The following is a 13,676-nucleotide window of genomic DNA, read 5'->3' as shown; positions in this document are numbered from 1 at the left end:
TTCTGTTCTTTCCTTTGCTGCTGAACACAAGTGAATACAAAATTACATAGAGCCATGTGACATCATAGCTCAGTCAGTAGAGCATGAGACTCTTAATCTCAGGGTTGTGGGTTTGAGCTCCTTGTTGGGCAGAAAGGTTCCTGCATTGCAGAAGGTTGGACTTAGATGACCCTCATGGTCTCTTCCAACTCTACAATTCTGTTATTCCGTTCTATGAACTACCCATCAAAATCCAGTATCCCCAACCCTCATAATGTCCTCAGTTGACAGCTGCTATAAAATTGTCAACTCAGCAGCCATATATGAACGAGAGAGGTAAAATGGTAGGAACTGAGAAAATAAAGAAGGTGTTGGGAAAAGTTGCTGTGTGTCAGAAGAAGCACTGCACTAGCTGAAGCAAGGTGAGCTAAATGGGGTTGGAGTGTTACTGTTTGAAGAGTTACTTTAAAAGTTCCCAAAAAAGTACATTGCTGCAAAGAGGGTGGCAAATAAAACCCCCAACAGGATTTGTTGGGACAGATGGGGGAGGGAGGAGGATCTTGATAATTAATTCACTATATATTTTGGAAAGTTGTTTGTTTGATATGCATTTGTATGCCTCAATTTTGCATGATGGTTCCTGAGATCAAGGAACAGGTTTTCATCTATGTTTGGATACAGTGGGAGCCATTTTGAAACAAGTCTATGGCCCGAACCTTTCAAAACAGTGCTGATTTTTGGGGGTTTTCTTAGAATTCCTGAGCAAAGCCAGGTATGAACCTGCTAGCAGTATAATATTTGTTTATCCTGGATAGCTTTCCCAGTAAGTCTATACAAATGCTACCGCACATCATTGTTTGGCCCTGTATATATGAAGGAATGTCTCTACCCCCATCGTCCAGTTCTGAGGGCCTTCTGACAGTTCCTTCACTGTGAGAAGGGAAGTTATAGGGAACCAGGCAGAGGGCCTTCTTGGTAGTGGCTCCCGCTCTGGGGAACGCTCTCCTGTCAGATATCAAGGAGATAAACAATGACACAGTTTTCCTAAGAGATCTGAAAGCAGCCCTGTGACAGGAAGTTTTTAATGTTTGATTATGTTTTTAAATATGTTGGAAGCCACCCAGAGTAGCCGGAGCAACCCAGTCAGATGGGCGAGGTACAAATAGTAGTAGTAGTACAGTCATACCTTGGGTTACAGATGCTTCAGGTTGCGTTTTTTCGGTTTATGGACCACCAGAACCCGGAAGTACCGGAACGGGTTACTTCTGGGTTTCGGCGGTCGGGCATGTGCAGAAGCACCGAATCGCAACCTGTGCGTGCGCAGACGCGCTGCTGCGGGTTGCGAACGTGCATCCAGCATGGATCATATTCGCAACCCGAGCGTCCACTGTAATAGTTAATAATAATTAAAGGTAAAGGGTAAAGGGACCCTTGACCATTAGGTCCAGTCGTGACCGACTCTGGGGTTGCGGCGCTCATCTCGTTTTATTGGCTGAGGGAGCCGGCGTACAGCTTCCGGGTCATGTGGCCAGCATGACTAAGCCACTTCTGGCAAACCAGAGGAGTGCACGGAAACGCCGTTTACCTTTCTGCCGGAGTGGTACCTATTTATCTACTTGCACTTTGACATGCTTTCAAACTGCTAGGTTGGCAGGAGCAGGGACCGAGCAGGGGATTCGAACCGCCGACCTTCTGATCGGCAAGTCCTAGGCTCTGTGGTTTAACCCACAGCGCCACCCGCATCCCTTGTATTAGTTATTCATCACCTGAAAGAAGAAGAAAATCTTGTTATGTAGGACTTCCCTGATTTTGCCCAAAGGCAAGTCTGCTTAAAAGCCTGTTTCCATCTCTAGCCTGGAAAAATACATTTCTAACTGGTGTAAATATCTATTTTCTTACATCTCCCAAACAGACGTTTATAAATGTACTCTGTTGACGCTCATCCACCACCCCTCTCTTTCTAGCAGAAAACCATTGCTCCTTCAGATGCCACTGCAACTAGAGAGAGTCAACTGACAGGAAAACAAAATGACAGTCAAGGTCAGAATGGTTCTTGCTGTTTCCTGTTCCAAGGCATCAATCCTAACCATGTCTACTCAGAAGCAAGTCCCGCTTAATTCAATGGGGCTTGCTCCCAGATAAATGAGGTTAAGACTGCAGCCTGTGTATGATTACTTATTATTTAAACCAGTAGGACTTGTTCAGAAAGTGAATGAATTTAGGGTTGGGTTTCTAGCCTTGCATGGCATTTTAATGTTTATAAACTCTGCTGATTTAGTTTTCTCTCCCTTTTTCAATTGAAAGCTTCTGGTGATGTAGGTGCAGTTTCTGGAACAAATGCTTTGAAAACTCCTCCACCATTGAAGACAAGTGCACCGAATGCCTCTCCACAGAGACGAAAGGATAGGGCTGTGTAAGTGCAGCTGTAGAGATCTCTATTAAAAGACAGTTTTATTGTGGAATGTTCAGTTGTCTGATGGTCCATCTGACTGCTTTGCAGCTTCATCAGTTTATATAGAAAGTGTCATGGGGGGGCCAATTTTTTTAAACTTGTGCTTTGTACAGGAAAAATTACAAGGCATCTTAGCATGGTCACTCTCCCTCAGCTAACCTACTTCACGGGGGTTGTAATAAAAAAGAATGTACATTTGTGTGTTGCCCTATTTGGAAGTCAATAACATTGGACCTAAGTATCTTTACTTCAGAGAAAAATCCCACTGAAACTGGCTGAGCTTCCTTCCCAGCAAACTTGTGTTAGGACTGACATTTAAGCGAACTTTCCACAGATGCTATTTGGTTCTGTTGGCCTTGGGATGACAGCTCTGGCATATAATTCTTGCCTGTCATTCTTTCTGCTGCTTTTAGTGAGCCAGGCATTGAAGGCGAATCCCATCTGCAAGGTATACAAGCATTTCCCGTAGACGTGGATTTAACGCTTTCACCCAGTTGCAACAGTACGGATTTAGTGAAGGTAACTTGCATTTTTAAACTTGGTTTTCTTAGCAGGTTCCAAAGGTTTTAATTCTTTGCTTGTGTTCTGTTTCACTTGATTAGCTTATTGATTTTTTTACTTATTTAAGGGACTTGCACCTCACCTTTTGACAGGTTTGCCAGGGGGCGGGGCTTAGCACTGTATGTAAATGTGCAGTGGGCTGGAATGGAAGAAATTGTATATAATGGATTTCTGACAGTTAAAACACTGTTATTCCCTTTGATAACTGGTCCTACTTTGCTCGGTAGTATTCTTTTTTCTAAAAAGTAACCCAAGAGACTTACCTTTACCGGTGTGAGGTAATTGCTGTTGTTTCATTATACCCACTTCTAATTAAAACAAAGCAGACTAGGTTCCCATTCTTGAATCTGTGATTATCTGACTCTCCATGTTTCCTTTCCAGGATGCTCTGCTGGAGAAGACAAATGCCGTCAGAAGTTCAGCCAGACAGATCACAGAGGCAAAGTAAGAAAGTTTTGTTTGGTATGTTTTAAACCAGGGGTTGACAGCCTAAGGCCCATGGGCCACAAGCAGCCCATGGGGGTCATTTATTCGGCCCATGGACCCCTGCCGCCCGCTCGGTCGGCTCCCATGCACTGTGCTAAACCAGCGCAGAGCAGAGCAGGGACCGCCTTCCGCGACGCTGGCCGGCTTCCCATTGGCTGCAGGAAGCTCCTGCAGCCAATGGGAAGCTGCACATGCCACCTCTGCGCCAGAAGGAGTGAGGGAAATAGCGTTTACGTGTGTGCGCACACACACTCCGGCCCACTGTGGCATCTGCGGGACCATGAACCGGCCCAAGCCACAAAAACTTTGCCGACCCCTGTTTTAAACAGACGAGGTGAATATTTTAAGTTAACATCTTATCCACTGATTAAGGGCAAGTAATTCTGTTTCAAACATCCACAATACTCTGTTCATGGCAGAAGTATAATATTTTTAAAGTAGCTCCTAAGGATCAGAGGTTACCTTAACTTTTTTAATACGTTTCATGAAGTGATTTTTCATGTTCATTTCTCATGGTGACAGACTATCCATATTCATTCTCTGTGAAGCGAGAAGAAGTATTTTGCACATCAGAGAAACCCCCAGGAATCTGCCATGGCCTGGTATGAATGATACCAAGAAGCACTAAATTGGTATAAATCCCTATGTGACTGGGGTGGACTTTGGTAATCTTTGCTAATATAGTGCCCTAAGGGAGGCCAAAATCTGGCACAAACAAATGGATCTTCTCAGTTATGGATTGTCTCAATTTTGCACCCTCTCAGCTTGGCATCCTATGTGGGCGGTCCGCCCACACCACCCTAAATCTGGTGTTGACCATGTAAAAATGTAGCCCAAGAAATGTCAGTCCATCGAGAATCATAAGGGCAGGAAGTGGGAGAGCCCATGCCTTGCAAGCAGACAATTCCAGGTTGAACCCTTGACGCTTCCAATTAAAACAAACTAGACAGCAGATGCTTTGGAAATCTTCCACCAGAAATCCTGGAGAACCACTTCTGGTCAATCAAAATCAAGCCTGGACTAATAGTCTGTCCAATATGCAGCTTCTTGTTGTCCTAAGAGGCCATCATGCTGGAGGTGGTGTAGGGGGTAGCTGAGTTCAGCCATTGATTTGGAAAGCTATGGCTGCAGCTCCGTTGAGCCGCCCATCTTTGAATTTTCATAGCGACTTTGAAAATGCATCCTGCTTTTAGGTTATTTTCACAGGAGTAAAAAGTTCTGTTTATCTGGAAATGTTCACTTTGCAGGAAGGATGCGTACGAATTTGAATACACGTCTGATCCTGCCACACATGAGATGGTGAGACACTTAAGTTGGAGAAATATTTTGAACAGAGTTTTTGGTGAACAAATTATATCGTGAATAGTTAATATAAATTGTGCCCTTCTCTTCCACCTTCCCCACACACCTAGTACTGTAGTTAGTGGTGTTTCTCAGACACCCTGAATTTGGTTGTTGTTTTTTTAAAGAGAAAGATTTTGTGCCCCAGGTTTACTACTTGCTGGCAGTAGTAAATTAGAAATGAATTCATAGCTGAGACTTCAAACGCAGCCTTGGAGGAAATTTGGTGAGATCACTACAGGGCCTAGTAGAATTATTGTGCTGGGGTTGGGAGTGTTTTTCATTTCTAAAAAACCAAACCCTCAAAACACCTTGAATGTATTTTCAGTTCACTTTGTTTTCAGGTCTCTGAAATGAAGCAAAAAGTATTTGTCCAGAAGGCTGCTTTACCCAGGTATAGTTGGAATCTTGCACTAAAATTATCTTGGGGCTGTTACACAGATTTAATTATGAAAGTATATCCAGATGAGATGCTGGAAATGAGAAGTAAAATCAGAGAGATGCTGCCTGAGAAATGGAATGAGTGGGGATTGAAACACTTAAGAGTATTTTAGTTGTGATCCAATTTGAGCAGTGTGGAATCTTCCACTGAGTAGTAAGCCTTTGCTTACTTGAGGAGCTCTTGATCATTGAAATTATGGGAAAGGGTTCTGGGGTGAGAGCCAACGCTGTGTTGTCATGACTGAATTAAATTTTGCTTGTGTTGTGATTTTATGGCCTGCTGGCCAAGAATGTGGCTCCACCCCTTACAACCCACCACTGCTGCCGCTTAATGAATTCTGCTTGTTTGGGTCAACCCTGGGAGGTAATAGTAACAACAACAACAGCAACATAATATCCGATTAAAGTAGGGGTATCCTATTATTATATTTATATTATATTATATTATATTATATTATATTATATTATATTATATTATATTATACCCCACCCATCTGGCTCTGTTTCCTCAGCCACTCTGGGTGGCTTCAAGCCCATATAAAATCATAAGTTTATAAAAATATTAGATTATGCAGATCAAGTGGCTGGCCCAAGGTCTTCCAGTGAGCTTCATGGCTAACCCAAGGATGTGAATCTGGGAATCCCAGTCTGATGCTCTAACCTAGTGTTTCCCAAACTTGGGTCTCCAGCTGCTTTCAGACTACAGCCTCCATCATCCCTGGCCATTGGTCTTCTTAACTAGGGTTGATGGGAGTTGTAGTCCAAAACCAGCTGGAGACCCAAGTTTGGGAAGCACTGCTCTAACCTGAGGGCCACTTTTCCCCTTGGCCATCACAGGCAGCCCAAAGTGGGTGTCGCAACCTCACACATTCACGTGCATACCTCCTCATACATAAAGATCCTGCAGCTCACCTTTTCCACTTAGAAGTGTGCCGATCAGCTGAGGTGGGGATGCTTGTTTTGATGATGGGAGAGGACAAACCTCTCCACCCACTCAGCACTGGACTGCCTTCTTGGTTTTCTCTTTATTTTTGCTTGGCACTGCCACAGTCAAAGGTGTCTTGTAGGCATACAGGGGGCAGGGGAAAAAATTGCTTGGGAGCACAGAATCATATCTAAGGCTGTGGCGTTGGCCACCCCTTCCCCCTTTCTGGCTCTCAACCAGGATATTTTAACGCTTGAAGGTAAAGTTGCTGTAATTAGCAGGGAAGTGTGGGCGGGAGCTGAGCTTGGGAGACTTCTAGGACTTCAATATCTAAGCATGTGTAACTCAGGACTCTGTAGAGTCGTCCTAAATCCTTTGGAAGCCTCTTCTGCCATCTCTTTAATATCCTGATTTTTGTGTTGTGCACAGGAGTTCCAGCAAAGGAGACCTTGAACAGAGCAAGTCTAAGAGAAGACTGGTAACAAGGCCCATTCTTAAGTCTTCATGGGAATAGGGATATCAGAAATGGATGGGACATAGTTGTCAGGCATCCAGAAAGAAATAGTAGTACTTGAAATGTGTGATCAGCCGTGGGGCTTTTTGAGCACTTACTTGGCTTCTGAGTTGGAATAATTTATCATCATCATCATCTGGCTGGGCCTTCCCAGCCACTCTGGGTGGCTCCCAACAATATATTAAAAACAGAATAAAACTTCAAACATTAAAAACGTCCCTATACAGGGCTGCCTTCAGATGTCTTCTAAAAGTCAGATAGTTGTTTATTTCCTTGACATCTGGTGGGAGGGCGTTCCACAGGGCGGGCGCCACCACCGAGAAGGCCCTCTGCTTGGAAAGGTCCCCCCTCCACCCTGTATTGTGAAACACTGTGTCTGAAACTAGAGTCGCTGGCATAACTTTTTTTTTAAAGCTAGTTCTGTGTTTAATGTTGATTTTGAGATGATTTATGCATTTAAAATGTTTTGATGTGACATCCCCATTCTTTATTGTATGAATGCAATATTTACTTTAAATGTTTGGATGTGACATCCCCATTCTTTATTGCAAAAGATTGGTAGATTGAACTAACTTCTCTCTTCACCTCTTTTTTTACAAGTCTGCCAGCTACAGGAATAATCTCCCTTCAGAGAGCAACCAAGAAACTCCAAGCAACAGTGAGAGTGAGAAAAGCTGGGTCCTTGACTCTCAGAAAAAGCTGGTGTCAAAATCCGCAGACTATACTCGGAAAAAGAAGAGGGTCAGGAGCAAGTTAAAAGGTGAAAATGGGGTATACAGCACAATTTTGAATTAGCCACCTGATGCAGGCTAAATGAGAGATGTAGCCAGATTCTGTTTTGGTTTGGAAATGAGCCCTGAAAAGTTCAGCAGGACTTGCACCCAAGTAAATGTGGATGGGGCTATAGCCAGAGCCTGTAAGGACAGATAATTGTGGCTCTCTAGGCTTCATATTATTCCCTGTCTGGGTGTGGCTAAAATAACTGTATTATTAAGAAAAGCAGGAAGAATGCAAAGTGTGACTTGAGAGTGTGTATAAATGCGACAGTATGTGGATTGGTAGTTCACGTTCTAGTTAGTGTTAGGGGGTTGGAGTGGGGAGACTGGTCTATTTCCTCTTTTTTTGGTTATAAAGGACTGTTGCATTTTGGGGTGGGTGGAACAGGGCTATCCAATCAATTTTGGGGTATGGAACAGGGCTGCCCAATCAAGGAAACTTCTGAAGCCATGGTTTCTTAAATAAGCTGCTTCCATTAGGCTTTACAGAGCATGCATCTATATAGAGAGTTGATCGTAGAATTGTAGAGTTGGAAGGGACCACGAGGGTCATCTAGTCGAACCCCCTGCAATGCAGGAATCTTTTGCCCAGAGTCTCTTGCTCTATACTGGCTGAGCCATATGACGCGCAGAAATAGGAAGATGCCTTAGAGCTAGCCAGGCCATTGAAAATAATAGTAAGAATTATTTTATTTATACCCTGCCTATCTGGCTGGGTTGCTCCAGCCACTCTGGGCAGCTTCCAACACATGTACAAACATAATAAAACATCGAACAGTAACAACCTGATGCAAGATTTTAAAAGTCACAGTAACTTTAAAATAAACAACTTATATCAAAGCAACATTCAACAATCCATCAGAAACTAATAGTAAACAGTAAAATTAAACATCAGCAAATAATAATGAAACAGCTCAATAATCTAGCTCAAGATGTTCTACATTTTAGGGCTTTAAGTCTGGGACCTTGTTATGTACTGAGTTGACTAGGATCCAAAATGCAGCAGTCTGATTGGTCCGAGAACAATAGGATTCAGAATGCAGCAGTCTGATTGGTCCTAGAACAATGCAGCAGTATGATTGGTCTGCAGGAGCCACCCAACCCAGCTCCAGATGGAAGTGAATCTACAACCTGATTGGCCTACAGGAGAATTCCGGAATTAGCCAATCACGTGCAGCCCATTGTGTAAATAATGTATATAAAGCAGATACTTTGGCGGAACTTTCATTCCTCCTCACCACTATGAGCTGAATAAAGAGCATGAAATCCACTCTTTACTCCGAGTATATTTCAGACCTTCTACATGCAAAGCAGGTGCACTCACCACTGAGCTACGGCCCTCTTTTTTTAGTATCCTGCCTGGCTGGTAGATGCCCGTCTCATTTGCAAACGTCCAAGTTTTTCCTTTCTGAAGAAAGATACTGGGCTAACTAGAGCATCTATAGAGCATGGTGGTGATAGCTAGTGAAAGTTCAGTAGCCGGTGTTATACGTGTGCATGCGAAGAGATGTGTCTGCTGCCGTGGAGTTGCAGTCACATGATGGTGGCGCAATGTGCCTTGTGGATTGATGTGAGGCTGGGTTGCTGCATTTTAAGTTCTCTTTTGCCGAGGCAGCAAAGCATATAACTACCTTGAAGTAAATGTATATTTCAAACTAGCTGAGTGGTTTATATATTTTGTGTGCTGCAAAATGAAGTAACATCCTTTGCTTGTCCATGTGGGTTTTTTTTGTTTGTTTTGTTTTTTTGTTTTGCTTATCTCTCACAAAGGTCAACCACTTTTAATCTAACACTATCTCTGAAATTACCCAAGAATGCTGAGGTTCTTCAGTTATTGAAATACAGGTTAAGTACTTAATTCGTTCCGGAGGTCCGCTCTTAACCTGAAACTGTTCTTAACCTGAAGCACCACTTTAGCTAATGGGGCTTCCTGCTGCCGCCACACTGCTGGAGCCCAATTTCTGTTCTCATCCTGAAGCAAAGTTCTTAACCCGAGGTACTATTTCTGGGTTAGCGGAGTCTGTAACCTGAAGCGTATGTAACCTGAGGTACCACTGTATATGAAGCCTTACTCAATCGGCAAGAGCCATTCATAAGTATTATTTCTAGTTTTTTAACTTTAGCAGATTAGAAAAGCTATCTTGTGTTTCCGCTGTTCTTAATGAATACCTTTTGTCTGCCCCTCCCTCACTTAGTATTGCCATTGTCTTCTCCAAGTAGTGGCAGCGATCACCATGGAAAGAAGGTAAGGAAAAGCTCAATTCTAATATTTATATATATATTTTGAGACCAGGCTCTTGCAGTGTCAGAAAGCCTAACATTTCTGAATCATCTAGATCTGCTTACATAAGAAAATCTTCATGTGCCATTTCCGATTCTTAGAAATAATATGGCTGAATTTTAATCAAACTTAAAGTGATAGCAAAGAGTCTCAGTCACAAGTCTATAACTCAACCATATATCCCAGTGACAATATGAAACGAGAGATTGCAAAACACTTTCTCACAGTGAGATTTACGGTAACTTGATTTCTTTCTTACTACTGCAGAAGCTGCCTTTATTCTATGGGTCTGCCTCACTCAATATTGTTTAAGCAGATTATCTCTCTAGAGTTTGAAGGGAATCAATCCCAGCCCTATAGATGATGGTGAATCTGGAACCTTTTGCATAAAAAGTATCTGCTCCACTAGTGAGCTCTGTGACCTTCCCAGTAGAGTATGTTTCATGAGCTACACGGGTAGATAACTTTTGTTTCTTAAGAGCCTGGGTTGCACATTCACTACTCTGCTGCTAGACCTTTCTTCCATAGTAGACTTGATGCCTTTGCCTTCTCTTCCAGGTGGGGAGTTCACCAAGGGGGGAGCAAAGGATGGAGCCAAGCCCAGAGCTGAATGACTTTGCTGCAATGCAGCCACCAATGGTTTCCTCAACCCCTATATCGCATGTTAGACACAGTAGGTGGTTCCTCCTAATATACCACATATCTCTGCGATTCCCAGGCTTTTGTTTTGAGAGGAAAAGATAAGCCAGTGGATCTCTGGAAAGCATAAGCTTCACTCTATATCCTCTCTTAGTAGTTCTTGCCTTGACTGAGAGCTGAGTCCTCAGCAGGCATTGCAGTGTCATCGCAACTTGTGGGGGGTCACGTTCTGGGGGTTTGTGCATTACAGCAAAATTGAATTAAGTCAGGACAGCTTCCAGGACTGCCCCCGTGCAACCATCCCTACCTGACTGAAGCCAGTATGCTGAGCAGGCCTTTGCCCTCAGGCCAAAACAATGAGTTTTTAAGCCCTCCATCTTGCTTACTGGGCTCTGGCGAGGTCACGTATGAGCTCTGCAAGGTCTTGGGAGGCTCCCACAAGATCTCGTGGGGCCGTCTGAGATCCCACGAAATCTCTGTGGAGTTCCCCAGAGCCTGGAAAGCGAGGCAAATGCAGAAAACCCCAGTGCAGAAAGAGCTTTTTAAGCCCTCCGCCTTGATTTACCGGGCTCTGGAGACTCCTGCAGAATCTTGAATGGCCCCTTCCAACATCCCTCCCCCACTTTCCCACCCCCTTTTCATTCATTTATTTTTCAGCCAAGTGCGTAAACATGTGCTTGTGTAAGTAAAATCAGCGTAAATTGCGATCGCACTGTACTAAGTTCTGAATGTGGACAGAGATGTAGCTAGGCTCCCTTGTGTCCTTGGCAAGGAGTTATATTGGCACCCACTCTTTCCCTTGGCAACCACCAGCTCTCTTTGCCTTTCTTCTTGCACCCCTCCCCCCCGGGCTTGGGCCCTTGGCAGGGGCCAACCTGGCTAGTCCCTAGGGATGCTGCTGAGTGTGGAGTGGTAATGACTGAAGGGGGTCTGTATTCACTTGAATGCACTTGGAAGTCTCTCAACAATGGGGAAAGCCCATGCCGTGGCAACCCCCAGTCACTAAGAATTGTACCTCCTCCTTCATCTGCATAGCACAATCCTAAAATCTGTTTCTAAGGCCTGTTTGTCAGAACAGATGAGCTGGCAAGCCTATGTCTGGACTGTACCACTTGGGGCTTTACACAGTGGAACAACAACAATAATATTTGTATGCCACCCATTTGACTGGACTGCCCCACTCTGGGCGGCTCCCAACAGAATTCTAAAAACATGATAAAACATCAAACATGAAAAATGTCTCTAAACAGGGCTGCCTTCAGATGTCTTCTAAAAGTCAGATAGTTGTTTATTTCCTTGACATCTGAAGGGAGGGAGTTCCACAGGGCGGGCGCCACTACCGAGAAGGCCCTCTGCCTGGTTCCCTGTAACTTTGCTTCTCGCAAGGCCATTTAGGGCTTTAAAGGTCAGCACCAACACTTTGAATTGTGCTTGGAAACGTACTGGGAGCCAATATAGATCCTTTAAGACCGGTGTTATAGGGTCCCAGTGGCCACTTCCAGTCCCCAGTCTAGCAGCCACATCCTGGATTAGTTGTAGTTTCTGAGTCACCTTCAAAGGTGGAATACTTTCTCCATACAAAAATAAAATAAAATCCCTGCAGATAGTAAATAGCATGTCAAGGAGAAGAGTTGTAGTCTAACCGTCTTGGCATGCTAGTTTCCTATTATTGTATTGTTTTATTCAGTTGTGGGGGAAACAACATTCCATCCTACAAGTCCCCCCTTGCTCAGTTGAACCCTGACTTTCAATCTCTGGTTTGTGGGTTCGAGCCCCACATTGAGCGAAAAGATTCCTGCATTGCAGAGGGGGTTAGACTAGTTAAGCCTTGTCATACCTTTTAACTCTACGGTTCTGTGATTATTCTCCCCCCCCCCCCCCCGTAGTGCAAAGTTCTGCGTGGTTAAAGGTTTGTCACCTCATCTGTGGTTTGGGAGGCTGTGGTCACAGCAAAATGTGACTGAATGTGGGGGAACCTTTGGGTAGTGGCTTGTCTGTCCAAATATACAGACTTCTAGGTAGATGGAGCAGCACTTCTCATTGACGCTTTCATGCTATTGTGTTTTGGCGAGATTCTGTGGACATCAAGGACCTGCAGATGCATCTCACAGATTAATTGCTTCTTTTTTAGATGACTTGGAAATGGCGGACGACACTTTGCCGAGTCACTTTTTGCCCAATAGCTCAGAAGCTGGAGCAAGCAAGGTACAGTTCCCGGATGTGTGGGTGATGTATTTGTGGTATTTCACCTGTTTGCACATGAAATATAGATAAAAGTGTGTGTGTGTGGAAACAGAAACGCTGCACTTGTTATTTGCAAACCGACAAACAGGGAGCCACAGAAACCAGAAAGAATGCAAAAAGAAACTTGATCTCAGAAGTGCTCGCCAGACAGATTTACTGCGGCTCAGCATGTTTCGAAACACAGCTTTCTTCTTTGGGAGCGATCTTAAACTTCATTCAATTCTGTAGGGTAGCTGGAACAACATGAATGGCTGCTGCTGTCTTCCTGGCATCATGGTAGCACTATTTGCCAGATAAGCAATATGCGGACAAGCTGCAGAATTTGAAAAAAGATTTCAGATTGCTCCTGAAGAAGACACCCATGTCCCCAAATGGGTTGTGCTGTGGCAAATGAAAATAAGTTTCTCACTGCTTTGCGCTATTTCTTACTTTGTAATTCCCAGTTGTAATACAGTCGTACCTTGGTTTTCGAACAGCTTAGTTCTCAAACGTTTTGGCTCCCGAATGCCGCAAACCCAGAAGTGAGTGTTCTGGTTTGCAAACTATTTTTGGAAGCTGAACGTCCAACGGAGCTTCTGCGGCTTCCTATTGGCTGCAGGAGCTTTGGAAGTCAAACGTTTGACGTCCAAGGTACGACTGTATGGGGATAGCATATGCCTTTTTTTAATTACATACTGCAGTTGCCGTATTGTCTTGCTTTTGCTCTTCTTAGAAACATGAAGCTGCTTCTAGTACTCTGCCCATGGAAGATGAAGTCTCCAAATCCAAGCGGAAGTTTTCAGGTAAAGAGGAAGGGTCTCCAACCCCCAACCCCCTCATTTACAGTATCCTGAGCCCAGGGATATGAGCAGCCACCACTATTGCAAGGCAAATAATAATAATAATAATAATTTATTATTTATACCCGACCCATCTGGCTGGGTTTCCTCAGCCACTCTGGGCAGCTCCCAACAGAACACTAAAAACAGAATAAAACTACAAACATTAAAAACTTTCCTAAACAGGGCTGCCTTCAGATGTCTTCTAAAAGTCGGATA

The 13,676-nt window shown here is 43.9% G+C and overlaps 1 protein-coding gene across 1 annotated transcript in view; it reads left to right on the top strand.

Annotated features, from left to right (window-relative positions):
• Positions 1–13,676, top strand: part of SYCP2L (synaptonemal complex protein 2 like) — a gene marked incomplete at both ends in the record, with an annotated part of 31,440 nt that overhangs the window by 13,520 nt on the left and 4,244 nt on the right. The window contains 11 exons of the mRNA XM_081014536.1: positions 2,284–2,392; positions 2,845–2,950; positions 3,375–3,436; positions 4,726–4,777; positions 5,164–5,213; positions 6,615–6,663; positions 7,300–7,459; positions 9,671–9,720; positions 10,315–10,429; positions 12,527–12,600; positions 13,352–13,421. Coding sequence (XP_080870662.1) covers positions 2,284–2,392; positions 2,845–2,950; positions 3,375–3,436; positions 4,726–4,777; positions 5,164–5,213; positions 6,615–6,663; positions 7,300–7,459; positions 9,671–9,720; positions 10,315–10,429; positions 12,527–12,600; positions 13,352–13,421 — 897 coding nt within the window. The remainder of the gene's footprint in view (positions 1–2,283; positions 2,393–2,844; positions 2,951–3,374; positions 3,437–4,725; positions 4,778–5,163; positions 5,214–6,614; positions 6,664–7,299; positions 7,460–9,670; positions 9,721–10,314; positions 10,430–12,526; positions 12,601–13,351; positions 13,422–13,676) is intronic.

This window comes from Podarcis pityusensis (genome assembly GCF_964106645.2).
Source record: "Podarcis pityusensis genome assembly, chromosome: 7".
NCBI classification, from domain to species: Eukaryota; Metazoa; Chordata; class Lepidosauria; order Squamata; family Lacertidae; genus Podarcis; species Podarcis pityusensis.
Note: the sequence above shows the minus strand (reverse complement) of the source record. Positions and strands in the feature narration are given on the sequence as shown.